The following is a 15,736-nucleotide window of genomic DNA, read 5'->3' as shown; positions in this document are numbered from 1 at the left end:
TGGAGGTTGAGGACTCCTAGGCGGTAGCGGTCCCCGGGAGCGATCAACTTGTGATCGAGCCGAAAAGTTTGTACATGATCGAAGGCCTCCCTAAGGTCTTCACATAGTGGAAAAGAGCTCCTACTTCATGGAAGGAGCTCACGGAGAAGAAGGTGAGCCTTCGTGGCTTTCAGTGTCCTTCGTGGTAACCGCACCTCTCCAACGGTGACTAGCTTCCCCTCAAGCAAGTGAACATCGGGATACATCGTCGTCTCTGCGTGCTTCTATTATTTCTTTTCACTTATTTGATTTGTGATAGCCATCGAGCTTGAAGTTCTTGATATATGTATTTTTCCATATAGGGTGCTCCACTTAGTTTGCATTTGGCCACATTATTTATCCGCATAGCCTAAAATTGCAAACAAGTTAAGGAAAATTTTGTAGAACCTATTCACCCCCCTCTAGGTTACCGACATTGAAATTTCACCGAGGCGGTGGTCGGAGAGGGCAACGAGGACGAGGGGTAAGGAGACGATTTGGAGGATTGGAGTGATGGACTGGACCCAGAAGAGCAGGCAGTGGAGTAGAAGGTAATCCTTGCAGTACAAGATGCTGAAGAAGTTACATGGTGACACATGTGCCCGAGAAGAGGTCTTTGAGGCCACATGGCGGCGCGTCGTCATAATCGTCATCGAAGAGGCACCTATTGAGGAGGGGGTCACCTCTTCACGTCAGCGGAGCGGTAGAGGCTCGCGGAGGAGGTGGCGGAATGTCAGATGCGTGATTTTGCACTGCGCAAGGAGCGGAGGGCGCGGGCGCGCCAGAGGAGCAATCGGAACTACATTGAAACTAGGTTGTCGAGCGCCCCAGACGACAACGAGTAGGCTAGGGTTTAGTTTGAATTTAGTCTTTTTCATTCATTTTTGTAATATATAATGAAATTTAAATGGAAAAAATATTTTTCTCCATATTTATTGTTTGGGTACACCATGTTTGGAGGACGCGACTGCAAATGGGTGTGCCCCAACCACAAGCGACCGATTTGGCGCTTTGACCGGATAACATTTGGGGGACGCGAGTGGAGATCCTCTAAAGGCGAAAACAGAAGATCGTGACATGCATAGCCTTTTGATGATGAAAACTATAAGAAGAAGCTCCACTTTTGGTCATTAAATTCTAGTGAAAGTTTACTTTTGGTCCTAAAACTTTCATTTGGTTCAAGATGAACCTTAAACTCTCAGAGTTATTCACTTTTAGTCCTTATCCCTGTTGAGAGAGGCAAATATCTGTCACGTGTGGCAAAAACTCAAGGCACCGATGCAAGGCCAAAGAGGCAAGATGATGCTAATAGGAAAACGCAAAAAACGAGCGTTCTTGGTGTGGTTTCAAGTGAATTAGGAGATAGTAAAATCGAGCGGTTTACAGACACGAGGGTTTCAATTTCTTGCACTAAGATGTTGGGTTCGAGATCTCTGCTAGCTTGGGCTTGGTTTGATTAAAACCCAAGTTAGTTGGTTGATTTCTTCTTCTTTTCATGTTCTAAACCGGGGGGGGGGGGGGGAGGAAGTAGCTCAGTGTCCATTCTTTTTCGATATGGGAGCATAGCTCCGGCCTCTACATCAATAGATGCACACATCCATATCCTTTATTAAAAAAGAGGTCTAAAATGTATAATTATTACAATCATGTGTAAGCTAAGGTTGTGACAAGAATGAGCCAAACAAATACGAAAAGTAACAAAAACTATCCATCTTCAATTTTTTTAATGTGTCGCCATCCAGTAGCCTGAAAATAGCAGTCCCGTGCGTGGTTGCATCCAGTAGCCATAGTATCCCGCTGATCCTCCCAGAGAAGGTATGTCCAAAGCTATATCCAATGCGCCGCACGAAGAATAACCTGCAAAAAATTGGTTCTCTTCTGTTTATTAAACACAATATCATTTATACTTGTCCATACAGACCAACAAATAGCAGAAATACCAATACCAATATGCTCTTTATCCTTCCTATTAATCCGATTCAACAATTATCAAACATATTAGTAATATTGGATAGAGGAGGAATGCTATAAGCAAAAAATACCATTCTCCAAATTAATTCTGCAAACGGAGAAGAAAGAAACAAGTGATCATTATTATCACAGAACGAAAAATAATTTTAGAATGAAAAATGAACTTCTCCAAGAGTTTAAGGATAAGAAGTGGACTTTCTTCCCGTTTCTGATGTAACAATTGTGTTTCTTTGTTGTTTAAGCAGGACGAATTGTTTTCCCAAAATTGAATTTATTTTGAGTGCACGGCGCTAGAGAAGCTACTATATGTTATTAATAACGTCGAAAAGCAGAAAAAGATATAGGGTTGAATGGCCTTGCTGATCGAGCGAGGTATGTTTAGAGCATCTCCACTCGTCCCCCCGAACAGGCCCCCGGCGAGCGTTTTTTCCATCCGGACGGCGTAATTCGGCCCAGTCGCGCCCCCGGTTCCTCGTTTTCGTCCGGATTTGGGCCTAAATCCATCCGGCGATCCCACGCCATCCCCGGCCCCCGGGAGCGCTCGGGGACTCCGGACGAAACGAAAGCGCGCGAAACGGCGAGGCAACTTCCCGCGCATCCGGTGGCCCCAACTTGTCGGCGAGAGAAACCGATCGTCGTCCTCATCGCATCGTCTTCCGCGCGCCGTAAAGCCTGCCGCCGGTCTGCATTCGCCGGCCACGCGGCGAGTTAATGTCGTCGTCTTCCGCGCACGCATCGTCTTCCGCGCGCACTAAAGGCTGCCGCCGGTCAGCTCGCCGCGGACGCGTCGCATTCCACGCGGCATTTAATCCCCGCGCCGGCCCACGCCTATATACGCCGGTCCGATCACCGCGAGGCGTACCCCCGTGCTCCACTCTCCCTCCACTCTCCCTCTACTCCCAAGATGGCGTTCTACGACGACGACGGCGCAGCCAACAACGGCTTCCCCCGCCGGTCGCTCCACGCGTGGGAGGGGCACCTCCTCCACCGGGCGGGGTACCCCCGCCCGCCGGACACGAGGCCTCCCGGAGGCGGCCGGCGGCTAAGTGCCGGCGGCGTTCCAATCCCGCCGCCGCCGCGGGGCCATGCCCTCGACGTCGCCATCGAGGAGGCGAGGATGACGATGACCGACGAGGAGCGCGCCGACCCGCGCCACCACCCCGACAACTACACGCGGTGGAACTCCTACTTCCTCCGGCGGTGGGAGCGGGAGCCGGCGGCCTACGACGGCCCGCCGCCTCCGCTCGCGCGCAACAACGCCGCGGGCCGCCGACGGTGGTGGAGCGCGCCGGAAAGGACGTTGGCGAACGTCCTCGCGCACATCGAGGGCGGCAACTTCCCGGTGCTCACGATGCCCCCTCTATCGGCATCGAGGGCACCGGCGAGCCGCCGTCGGGGAAGCGTCTGGCAGCCACGGCGCATGGCCGCCGGCTCGTCGTCTTCGGATCGGCGTCAAGGTCATCCTTGGCGCCGGTGAAGAGGGAGGAGGCGACATCGCCTTCGACGCCGGTGCGCGTCAAGAAGGAGCCGGCGTCTCCGCCGGCGACCGGAGGGCGCAGCAGCCGGCGCCCTCGTCATCCGAGAACAGCCTTCCGCGCCGCGAGCGGCCGGAAGAAGACGAAGAAAGAGGCCGCCGCAAGCCGGCTCGCCGAGGAGGAGGCGAAGCGCGCGGAGGACGCCGCGATGGCGGAGGCGATCGCCGGGTCGCCGCACGACATGGAGGAGGAGAAGCGCGCGGACGACGCCGCACCGGACCGGGCGAGGCGCGACCGGGAGCGCGAGGAGGCGGAGCAGCGGCCGGCGGCCGCCGGACCCGGCCGCCGCACGCCAACTCGCCGCCCGCGCCGCTCCAACCGCCAACGACGATCTCGCGCGGTACCGCCGTCCTGCGACACCTCCATCCGGCGTCGCCGTCCCCGTCGTCGACCTCGAGTCCTCCGACGACGACCGGTACAAGCCGTCCCCGGGGTGGGGAGACGCCGGCCGGGGCAGCAGCGAGCCCGGGCCGCGCGGCCGAAGGCCAACGACGACGGCTCCGACGACGACGGCGGCGACTACACGGTGTTCTACCGCCATTTCGGCATGTAGAGCGCCGTGTTTTAAAATTAGCGTTTGCATTCCCCTAGCCGAATTCGAAATATAGTCGAATTCGGCCTCTATGTATGAACTCCTCCCGTAATGTAATAAATATCATTAAATTTAGTCTATATTCACCCGTTTTTAGCCGTAGTTTGTCAAGTTTCCGTTTTTTAAATTCGCATCGTCGACTTCGCCTGGGCACGCGGCTGGGAAACTACTACTCCCCACGCCAAATATTCCTCCAATCCGGACGAAAATTTCGCCGGATTTGGGCGTGGGGAGCGCCAACGAGTGGGGATGCTCTTAGCAGAATGCGTGGTTAATTAGATGACTTTCCCGTCCATGTACATTGTGCCCGGCTAGTACGGGCCGTTGCAAAAGCAGTCAGGGGCTCACCAAACCGCCCTGCAACGGCGAGAGTCTCGAGACTGGAGACTGGAGACGATCCCTTAATTTGTCTCCTTGTGTTGCAGCTTGAATGTCTGGCCCGACGTTCCTCCGTTATGTTGAACCTGACGGCCGAGCGCAGACCAACTGCCCGCGGGGTCCACTGCAGGGAGAAAACGAAGCCAGGAGGAATGAGGGAGCCAGCCAGTTATGTTTTCCGTTTCCAGGACGGGGGAGGAGCATTAGCTGTAAAGTTGACGACCGTCTCCTTCCGTCATGGATAGATGGCGTGGCTGTAGTACATGATCATGTGCTTTCTGTTGTGGTTAATTGCAATTTCGATAGCATTTTCAAACTAAACACAGAGAGAGAGAGGAGTAAAGTGCGGCTGTTTTGAATGCCCCTTGCTTTTAGGCTTGGAACGACAAAAATTATTTTTCCATTTCCTCGGCCAGAAAATATATCTCGTGCAGTTCGGGTGACCATAATAATCCCCATTAGCATCTCAAGCCTCCCCCTTCCCCAGTTCCCCCTCCCACACTGCCTCCTCTTCCAAGAGATCGACGGAGCCACGGAGACGGAGGTGTTCCTCGCCGAGAAGCCGCCATGTCTGGTAATAATCTCCGTTCCCCCTCTGTAAGACCGGCCGGTGAGGTGAGCGGAAGGGCGGGTATGGCGACGGAGAGCGACTGCCGTACGTTTGCCATACCAGAGTTGGTAGGGCGAGTGGACGGGGGTATGGGACGTATGGCGACGGCGAGCGATTGCCGGAGTTGAGAGGGAGAGAGAGAGAGACGCGCATGGAATCGAGCACAATCGACCTCTCCCCGCCGGGCGCGTGGTAGAGGGAGCAGAGTAGCGCGTCGCCACCTTTCGCCGCCGCACGTAGTCGTCACAACCAGTCCACGATCAGCCCAGTATCCCAGTACTCAGCCCGCAACCGCAAAGCCCTAACTATTTGAGCCCAACAGCCGGTCGAGGGTTTCCCCACTATTTTTTTCCCCTCCTCGCCCCGGCCGCCGTTCTGGATCCGCCAGCCGCGCCGGCCTCGTTGCGGCGGAGGTGATGGCGGAGGCGCCAGAACCAGAAATCCTGCCGGGTCTGTGTTCCTCCTACACCGAGAGCTGTGAGCCGAGAGTCCCAACTGACAGACAAATCCGGCAGCTACACGCGGGCCTCGATCTGACCTAGTGCTGCTGCGTGTTCTGCATCATCCCCGTGGTGAGTAGCCTCATCTCCAGCCGTAGCTAACGGCGCATCCATTAACGTCGACGAGTTTCATGACCACTAGTGTAGTCCTTCCTTCTACTAGTGCTTTTTTTTTTCTTGTGAGAAATTCCTGTGGTTTTGAAATAGCTTCGTTATGCATTCCAGGGTTGAGGTCTGTGAATGCACTTCTCGTTTCATAGATAGCTAGTGTATGCTTCTCCTGGTCCTGGGTTATGGATTACTGCATTGCTTTGAACCTGCTTTTAGAGTCCTCAGGCCCCAACAGTGTGGTTATTGGCATGTTTCAGTTTTTTTTAAGGCTAACCACCTGGAGCTCTGACTATTCACTCAACATGAAAGTAATTGGTCCATTCTATATGTAGTTCAGGTCTGATTGTACATTTTTGGATATTTATTGAGCTTTAGAAGATATTGCTACTTTGTCGATATCATTATATTGTCACCCTATTCACCAATGAGGGTCCTCTTGGTGGATGCTGCTACTTCTTCTCGATGCGTTGGACTATAATTATGTGTTTAATTTGTTTGAGCATGCTCTTTAAGCACCATCTTGATCTTTCAGTTCTAATCAATTCACTCACTATATGCTTCATTGTGGGATCTTTAGGTTTTTACATTTTACTAGAAACTTCATTGTCACTTGAGTGTGCCTACTGACTCATGTCGTCTGTACCCCAGCAAGTACGTGTTTCACTAAGCTAGTTAGCTTCCACACTAAGCTTCAGTTAGTACATGATCATCCACATGTTGGGTGCCTGGTAAGGAAAATAGTTTGTTTATTAAATACTCAGCTGCTAACTAATTTGCTAATGCTCGTGGTAACTGTATCTGGAGTGCTAGCTGTATATCTTATTAGCTCAATTTTTAGTAAGGAATAATTTATATATTCTAGTTACAGATTATAGCAGCTATACGGTGAAGATGGAGATTAGGAACTAGTCCTTTTTTTTTACTGTTGAACAGGCTTTCTGTACATTAATCATCAATATTATGTTTCTTTTGTCTTTCTGATTTATTTCGTTCCTTGCAACCAACTCTGCAGATTCAGATTCAGGTTCAGAAGTCGGTCCTGCACAACCCGCTGATCCTTTCCCTGGTCTGCTTGCAAAGGTTTCCCCTGCTTCCTGTGTTGCTTTTCTGACGTTATTTTCTATGGCCTATAATATTGTACCCATGTTTGCTGTTTCAGACCAAATCGGTGCTGAACCCACCGATTACGCTGGTCAGTGTGATATACACAGTGGCATTACCCATGACACTGGCCCTCCGTGCCTACAATATGTCCATACTCAATGCCCGACCCCAAGATACTATCACCCATCAGCTTGTCCCTGGTCCAGATAAGTGGGTAACAGATGATCTTCTTGGCATGTCTGTGACATGTGCCTGGTTCGCACCTATTCTGCTACTGCACTTCTACATCATCACGCACCTGGTGTTGAAGAGGCCTGTGGGCATCCCCACAATGGAGAAGGCATACGCATGGGTTGCCCCAACCGCGATTACTTTGATCACCTTTGCTTACTTCCTCTCCTATCTCAGCCTCTCAAGGTAACTCTAGTCAGCACCTTTATCTAGACCTGTTTCTACGATTTGGCATTGTCTGTAAGATGTGATAATTAGTAATGAAATCTATCAGAAGGAAGAAGAAATCAGGATAGCCACTATTTTTTGCTAATGCTTGTGGCCATCTATGGCAGTCAGAAGTTGCTATAGCAGTTAATTCATTTCAGAAATAGGTAGGACATATTTGATTTTGACTGTGCACATGAACTGGATCACCTTGTTTCAAGTAGGTAAAATGTTACAGAACACTACCAGGACTTCCATTTCGCTGGTGTCGCATGATTTGATTTTATTTCAAGTTGCTTAGTTTTTTTTCTGCCGAAAACTGTAGGAGAGGCTCCGACAGTAAATTTTATTAAAAGAGAAAAATATACTCCCTTTGTTTCAAGTAGGTAAAAAAAGGGCTTAGCCCAAAGAAACTAAGGGCTTAGAGCATCCCCACTCGTTGGCGCTCCCCACGCTCAAATCCGGCGAAATTTTCGTCCGGATTGGAGGAAGATTTGGCGTGGGGAGGAGTAGTTTCCCAGTCGTATGCTCCCCAAGCGGCGTTTCTCGGGGAAAAAGTGGATGGCTCGGGGAATCCGGACGAAAGAGGAGACACGTGGGCGTGGATGGTTGGTTTAGCTTCATCCGGAGTCCCCGGGAGACCCCCGGGAAACCGAGGATGGCATGGGGAGTCCGGACGAAAATAGGCTCAAATCCGGACCAAAACGAGGAACCGGGGGCCTGACTGGGCCGTTTTTCGCCGTCCGGATGAAAAAAAGTGGCCGTGGGGGGCTCTGTGGGGAGACGAGTGGAGATGCTCTTAGCCCAGGATCCCTTTGTTTCAAGCAGGTAAAATGTTACAGAACATTGCCAGGACCTTAATTTCGCTTGTGTCGCATGATTTCGATTTTGTTTCAAGTTGACATAGTAGTTAATTCATTTCACAAAATAGGTAGGACATATGTGATTTTGATTTTGCACATGAGCTAGATCACTTTGTTTCAAGTAGGTAAAGTTGTACAGAACACTACCAAGATTTCAATTTGGCTGGTGTCGCATGAATCAGTCATAGACTTGTTCAGGGTTTTCTGTTTCAAAAGACTAGTGAAATAGGCATATTCTGGAACCTTTGATTGATTTCTTGTGCTGTTTGCTTTAATATACATATATCGCTTAACAGGTACGGTGTTCGTCCAAGAGAATTGGGCGTGCTGGGAGTTGTTACAACCATACTTCTGTGTGGCAGTGTTTCAATAATCTTTTGTGTAAGTTAAACCTTTTGTCTTGGTCTGTCTCATTTGGGTTTGCAGGTTGGTTATCTTATAAGCTCCTTTGCATGTTGCTGCGTCCGATGAAGGAGGAGCGAGTTGTGGTTCTACAGAGGGCCCGTGTATGAGGCGTTGAAGCTCGCTTGTTAAGCGCATGTGAGACTAGAAAGTGTCATCAGACTAAGTTATTGAATATGCCTATGGCAATGCTATTCTTAGTAGTTAGGGCAATAGGGCCTGGGAGACACTTTATTAAGCACGGAAGGACTCATTGCAAGCTATGATCGCATTTTGCTCTTTATCTTTGCTTAGGCGGAACCTAAAAATCACTTGGATGTGTCTGGGATGGCAGACTTTTATCGAATTGGTTATGTTGAGTTTTTACACCAATATTTGCTTGTTTATCCTAAACATTGAATTGGTTATATCAAATGTTTGCTCAAATATTCTGTTCATGCATATTGTTTACAGTGGCGTTTCTCTGTCTCATACTGCTTTAGGGGATGTTCTGCCGATTTACCCGTGTAGTATTTTTGTTATGATTTGCAGTGCATGGTAGCATTTCGACCTGTCCATAGCTGAGGTATTAGGGCATCTCCAGCGGCGCGACGCAAACGAACACGGAAATGCGTCTGGGGCCTGTTGCCCCAGCGGGGCGACGCAAAGTGACCGGGCCGTCTGCAGAGACGCAAACCTGGCCCAAATATGCGCCAGGTTTGCGTCTCCGCGGACGCTCGGCGGTCGCTCCAAGTGTCCGCTGGGTCCTCGCGCGGGCCCGCCTGGCAGCGGCACAACTGCTTCGTCTTCCGCGGCATTACTTCTGGGCGGCGCGCTGCAGCCTTTGCAGGGCCGCGTTAATGGCGTGCCTCGGCTTCCGCGAGCATGCGCAGCGTCGATGCGTCTTCTCCGCGCGCATCGGCACCGAGGCGTCGCTTCGGCGGTCTGCCGGCCGGTTAATGGCGATGCCTCGCGTGGCTCGCGGCCGTCGCCTACCTCTCGCGCACGTAGTAATGGCGATGCCACGCGTGGCGCGGCCGTCGCCCCGCCTCCGCGCTATATATACGGGGCGCGAGCATCTCATCTCCTCCCCACAAACCCTAGCCGCCGCCGGCCGTAGCGCCGCTTCCTCCAGCGGATCCACCATGAGCAGCGGCCGGACGCGGCCGGGCTGCCGCGCCTCCACCTCCACCTTCACCTCCCACTCCACCTCCTCCGGCGTCGAGCTCCTCCGAGGAGGTCGACTCCGAAGATAGCACCGATCTCCTCCACCCGGTCGGGGACGCCGCGGCCCCGGGCCGAGCGGAGAAGGAAGCACAGAGGAGCCGGCGGAGCCACGCGGCGTTGGACGCCGAGCCGGAACAGCCGCAGGCCGCCGGCTGCCGCCGCGGCCCGAGGACTCCGACTCGGAGATATCTTGGTCATCCGATGACCACGATGCGCCGACGCCGGAGGAGAAGGCGGCGGAGCAGCGGGCCCTCGTCGAGTCTTTCGAGACGCTCAAGGACGAGGCCGCCAACGCAAGGCTGGAGCAGTGCCTGCAAGAGGACGCGGCGGCGCACCGAGCCATAGCGGCCGCGCGGGAGGCGGCGGAGAAGCAGGCGACGGAGCGACGCAACAACGGTGCCGGCCCGTCAGGAAGCAAGTAGCCTAGGCTTATAGATCTACTTTGTATAGTTTTTATGCATTTTTATGTACTACTTTCAATGTTTTTACTATGTTGCAATTCAAAAAAATGGGCCACCCCGGTGGGAGCACACCCAGACGCAAACGGACGAGCGGATAAAATATGTCCGCGGGGTGACGCAAACGGACGCTCGCAATCACTTTTGGGCGTCCGAAATGCGTCGCGCCGCTGGAGATGCACTTACAGCGATGCTGGGGGCTTGTGTCATCTCATCGGCCTGTCAAATATGGAACCCGATTCTTACGCTAGTAGTGCACTCGGTAACGATTTAAAGAGGGCGTAGAAAATCAGAATTAATATCCACGCTCCGTTTGCCTCCTTGCCTGGTCCACGGCACACCACTGGCCACTGGTTAACAGGCACAACTGCAAGGCCCTTATCTTTATCCTGCTTTCAGTAGGCACGATGATGCTACTACAGCCAACCGCTGCTGCTGTATCTCCCTCATCCTGCTGCGCCGTATGGCTGCCGATCCCAACCTTTCCAGTCCGACGATATCGTTCCAGCATCAGTGTCCGGTGCGCAAACAGCGACGCCTCCGACATCTCAAAGGCGAAGCTCAAGGTCGGCTCGCCAATTGTCATCATCGAGGAACCACCAATGCTCAAGACCGCAGCGTCGGTGCCCTCGCTTCGGCAGAACGCCGGCCGCGTCAAACCAGGCGACGTCGGGAGGTAGCACTCCAATCCTACACTCTACAAGCAGTCCAGTGGATATGCCTTTTCTTTGTGGCACCTGACATTCCAACGTTGCCCAGGATAATGGCGCGGAAGCCGAAGGACGTCTGGGCTGTGCGGCTTGCTGTCGGCACGTACCTGCTGGATGGCAAGCACTTCAAGGCCCTGGAGGTCGTCGATGAGGAAGGCGACAGCAGCAACAATCAGGCCGAAGACGAATAAGCTTTTAGATCCAGCAACAAACATCAAGACTTTCTTATAGTATGTTGTTAGCATTGCTGCACAACTGCAATAAAAGACTCAGGAATCAGGGTGCACAACTGAGTTTCGTATTCACCAGTTTCACAGCTAGCATAGTTGGAGCACACAGAAACTCAAACGAATAGCAGTAGCCCCAAAGGGCAAACAATATGGGCATTTGTCTGGGTGAACATAGGTACAAGCGATAGAAGAGTGGGACCGGACTACACAGATTACACAAACAGGAAAACAGTATATATATTCCGCCGAGATCTTCGGTTTCAGGTCGCGCTCAGGAGTTACTTCTTCCATGGCTGGATAACTGCAACAACGACGATCACCACTACCACGAGGAGAAGGATGATGGCGTAGCACATCCACTTCCTCGAGTTCCTCTGCAGCTTCTTTGCGTTCTGGAGGGCGCCCACACCTTGCGATATGTGGTTGGTAGCATTTGAAACCTTGGAACAAGAAAAAGGGCATGACAATGCAAGTGTTAGCACCAATGATTTGCTTGTTCATAAAATTGGCTAGATCTATTACAAATAAACAGTTTTCCTAAGTGGTGTTACATGTGTCTCGATGTGGTTGATCATGTCTCCTTGAGCATCGACCAACACTGCCATATCCAGGAATATCTACAAGGCAAAACCAATGGACTGGGGTAAATTAAGACGATAATCCCACATGTATTCACATATGCATGCAGTGAGCTATGAAATCATATAAGAGCTTATGCAAACGAATGGTGACCTGTTGCAGCTCCAGAAGCTTCCTCTCCAGATCCCTTACAGCGTCATGTCGCTCCTGTATCTCAGCAACAGTGTCCAAAATCTGGAAAACACAAAATTATCCTGATGAGATTTTGATGAGTTTTCCCACAGTAAGTAACGATCATGTTATATATAACTTACCTGGCCTCTCCCCTGCTGTTGAACCGCATCTTTGAATATTTGCTCACTTCTCCCAGTCTCTATTAAATCATCAATAGTCTGCAGGTTCCAAAGTAAGGAGGCACAGTGTAAATAAAACATATAAATGCCATTGCAATGCAAAGTACAAAATTAACCACATATCAAAATTTGTTGCAACTATTTACCTCTTCATCAGGGCGATTTCCTGTTACAGTGAATACTCTTCTTTCAACGACTTCCCGGTACTCCTGCCGGATTGATTCTCTCAATACCTGCATCAGAGGGTAACACCATTAATATATTTCAGGCTTCTTCAGAGACATCAGGCCGATAGCATTCGTTCCATCAATCCATCAGTGACTAAGAATGGTAAGGCTCTTCTAGAGCGTTACCATCAGGGGAGTTAATGAAGGTCTAAACTGTGGCAGTTAGCTAAACCGTTTTCACTTATGTCTTATTTTACTTGTAAGAACATAAAAGAATCAATGAAGCCTACCAATCTGTCATACTGACTAAGGAACGCTCTTCTACAGTCTTACCATCAAGTGATAAATGGAAGTCCAGACTGGGACATTTAGCTAAGCAGTTTTCATTAATGTCTTTATTTTCAGCTGTAAGAATATACAAGAATCAATGGAGCCACTTTCCCCGCTTATGAAGAACAAGATTGATGTCTCATAGGCATGGATGCAGAGTGGTTTCTCCCTGGTGCTCTATGAGGCATATGAAATAGCCCTCGTAAATAGAAATATTGACTAGTTTTAATTGTCTTTGCATATTAAGAACTATTGGGCATTATAGGGAACATTTGTTCACGGAACAGGAAAATCCTCACATACATGCCAAGTTAGACATTCCAGTTAGAATAAACAATACCTGAAATTCATCCATCCGTCCCTTCAATTTCTTTTTCACTGCTCTGTACGGATCAGCAAGCATAGTGAATAATAACACTAATTCATAAAGGGAAGAGATCAAAAACAGAAATCAGGAGTAAATTTACCCAGTAGTCTGCTCTCTTGATCGGTCTACTGCAGAACCCTTACCGCATCCAGGTTTCTGCCTGTTAGAAAGGTTCTGTATCACAGGGGCAACAGACGATTAATTTACGCAAATACTGCTAAGAGAAAATGCCATTCACGAGCAGGGAAACATACGTCTTTTTCCAGTTCATCAAATTTTGCCTTTGCCAAGCGAGCAATTTTGCCAACTTCATCAATATCTTTCTCCATTCGCTGCTTAATCGCTGTATAAAAGTATTGTTGTGTCTGACTATGAGTATAGCGAAAGTTTCAAGAGAGTCCAAACTCATTCGCTGCAAAAGTACACAAGTTCTCACCTTTCATGGCACTCGCTTTTGTAACTGCTTTTGATTCCTCATTTGCAGTCTGCAAGCAAAAGCGGCGTGCAAATATATTTTATAAAACTGCAAGGCATTGATAAACTCAGCAAGGAACTTAATACTGAGACAAAAGATCCCATAGTTGCTACTAAAATGAATACATGAGCAAACATAAGAAGCAGGAAAATATTAGTTTGGGGAATGATGAATGGACCTGGAGCTTAGTCAAGAGATTCGTCAGCTTAGCGATTAGGCTCTCGATTCCATCGACCTATGCATCAAACCATCATGTCATTAATCTGAAGTGCAGAAACTGCACAAAGTGCACTGTTGCAAAATGCAGAGACATGGGCTACAGAATTCTCCGAAGACTACCTTTTTTAAGAAACCTTTTAAATTATCTGAAGCATCAGGCTGATGCATTCCCATTTCAACGTCCCCATCTCTTGAGGAATCACGCCGAGGAAGCTCAAAGGAATCCTGCAAAAGCGGAATGTTCACAATATGTAATAAATGTACTGCGGCAGTTGCAAAGAAGAGGGCTCGGTTGCTATGAAACCAATCTGACAAGCCAAATGTGCTACTTTCACCAGCTACAACTAATAAGATTGTGTCCTAATAAAACATTATTAGCATTATAATCATTAAGCTTACAAATTCCTAACAAGGCAGATAAACCGCGAAAAGAGAATTTGAGCTGTCACTTTCAAAAGTAAAACAATTCCTTCCGAGTTAGAAACCATTTGTAATTCATAACATAGTGCATGTAGAAACAAACATAGCATTGACCATGTAATGCCAAAAGAAGGTTCTGAAGTCTTGGGGCACATCAAACCCCGCAGAAATTCGAAGGTGGCAGTTAATTTGACTGTCCAAATAACTAGTGCAATCATTATGAGTTTTCAACCTAGCAGTCAATGGTGTTTTGATCATGAGACCAAAATTTACTCCAAGGCTAAGCATAAAGTTGGCTTAAAATCGGAACAACCCATCCCGGGAAGGTAACAAAAAAAGACAGCAAGTAGCCCCTGCTCCTAGCAGAACCAGCTCATAACACAGAAAATCAGATCTACCGCGACCATCCTAAAAGGAAAAAATTCTACTTCGCCCGGCACATCTGAGCAACAAAGACGATTCCTTGCGTGGCATTTTCTGTTTCTTTCGCGGCGCCGCTGAAGCAATCCCTTTCCCCACCAGTCACTCCACCGCCGCCAGACCCGATCAAGCGCAGCCGACTTGGAGCTTCCCTGGCGAAAGACCGGCGGTTCCGCCAGGAGTTCGAAGCCTCCGCGCGGGAGGGGACACGGCGACTAGCCCCGCCCAGATCTCGAGCTCGCGTGCTGGATCCCCGTCACACTCGGCGAAGCAATTGGAGGAGCCAGCGCGATGAGATCAGGGGAGAGGAGGGTTCAGAGGGGGGGAGAGGGAGGGATGCGGGAGAGCGGGGCACTTACGGTGAGCAGGTTGTTCATGGCGGCGCGGCGAGGAGAGAGGAACTGGCAGACGGCGATGAGAGAGAAAGAGAGAGAGAGAGAGGTGGCCGTTGTACCGTAGGTGACACTTTAACGTGTGCGGGTTAAGCTGGACGCGCCGCGCGACGAGGCTGGCAGGTGGGTCCAACTGACGAGTTATTGGATTGTCCCTCTGTCTCTGCAGCTGGGCCCTGGACGTCGTCGCTGCGTTCACACGGCAGACACCAAGGTTGTTTTTGAAGATACGGTAGAAAATCGTACTCCGTATCTCAAATCTTTTCTTAATATTATGATGTCTTCTTCCATGTATTACTCATTATTGATTGATTGAATCTAAATAAATGTTGGTTGCCCAAGTATCTTTTGGTATATTTGAGGTGGAGGTCAATGATCAGGACTTAGTCATAACTCATAACCAATAATGGTATGATATCGCTAGTTTAATGTATATTCATAGCTGTTGCTATGTAGATATTAAACCGATAACGGAAAAATACTTGCACGTTAAGCTTTTCCTTTTATGCTCTGGCTAGTTGTATTCTGCTCCTCTTTTTCCTAATTTAAGATTATTTTTAGTTTTTTTTTTGTAGATTCACATATTGCGGTTTGTATTTGATCTAGTAGCTTTAGTTTGTAGATTCACTCACTTTGGTCCGTATCTAATCCACTTTGAAATATTTAAAATGCCTTACATTTATGAACGGAGAGAGTAATAAAAAAGAAGTGTTTTCTCGGGTATGTTGTCTCAAACTACAAGAGTAAGTAACGTTGTCGAGAACCCGACATGTGGTTAGATGTTTAGGAGGGTAACGGGTGGTGGCACCTCTAGCCCACCAAAATCTCGCTTATTTTTTTATTTTAAAATTTCTAGTTTAAAATTTAGGGCATATTCTGAACTATAAA

The 15,736-nt window shown here is 49.4% G+C and overlaps 3 protein-coding genes across 3 annotated transcripts; 2 read left to right on the top strand and 1 right to left on the bottom strand.

Moving 5' to 3' along the window:
- Window positions 1–4,981: 4,981 nt before the first annotated feature.
- LOC124666201 lies at window positions 4,982–8,894 on the top strand. Its single transcript, XM_047203551.1, has 5 exons — window positions 4,982–5,068; window positions 6,728–6,795; window positions 6,875–7,236; window positions 8,417–8,501; window positions 8,582–8,894. The coding sequence occupies exons 1-5, from the start codon at window positions 5,062–5,064 to the stop codon at window positions 8,630–8,632; spliced, it is 573 nt and encodes a 190-aa protein (XP_047059507.1). The 5' UTR covers window positions 4,982–5,061; the 3' UTR covers window positions 8,633–8,894.
- Window positions 8,895–10,502: 1,608 nt separating this feature from the next.
- LOC124684821 (protein CHLORORESPIRATORY REDUCTION 42, chloroplastic-like) lies at window positions 10,503–11,197 on the top strand. Its single transcript, XM_047219073.1, has 2 exons — window positions 10,503–10,862; window positions 10,946–11,197. The coding sequence occupies exons 1-2, from the start codon at window positions 10,594–10,596 to the stop codon at window positions 11,085–11,087; spliced, it is 411 nt and encodes a 136-aa protein (XP_047075029.1). The 5' UTR covers window positions 10,503–10,593; the 3' UTR covers window positions 11,088–11,197.
- Window positions 11,173–14,898, bottom strand: LOC124684820 (syntaxin-132-like). The gene is made up of 12 exons (XM_047219072.1): window positions 14,816–14,898; window positions 13,737–13,841; window positions 13,576–13,632; window positions 13,359–13,407; window positions 13,177–13,265; window positions 13,023–13,096; window positions 12,896–12,938; window positions 12,205–12,291; window positions 12,020–12,097; window positions 11,859–11,939; window positions 11,678–11,743; window positions 11,173–11,566 (listed from the first exon to the last, which is right to left on the bottom strand). Exons 1-12 carry the CDS (start codon window positions 14,831–14,833, stop codon window positions 11,405–11,407), a joined length of 909 nt encoding a protein of 302 aa, XP_047075028.1. The 5' UTR covers window positions 14,834–14,898; the 3' UTR covers window positions 11,173–11,404.
- Between the last annotated feature and the right edge of the window lie 838 nt (window positions 14,899–15,736).

Source organism: Lolium rigidum, chromosome 1 (assembly GCF_022539505.1).
Source record: "Lolium rigidum isolate FL_2022 chromosome 1, APGP_CSIRO_Lrig_0.1, whole genome shotgun sequence".
Classification (NCBI taxonomy): Eukaryota; Viridiplantae; Streptophyta; class Magnoliopsida; order Poales; family Poaceae; genus Lolium; species Lolium rigidum.
The sequence above is the reverse complement of the archived record's forward strand: the minus strand, read 5'-3'. Positions and strand labels throughout refer to the sequence as shown.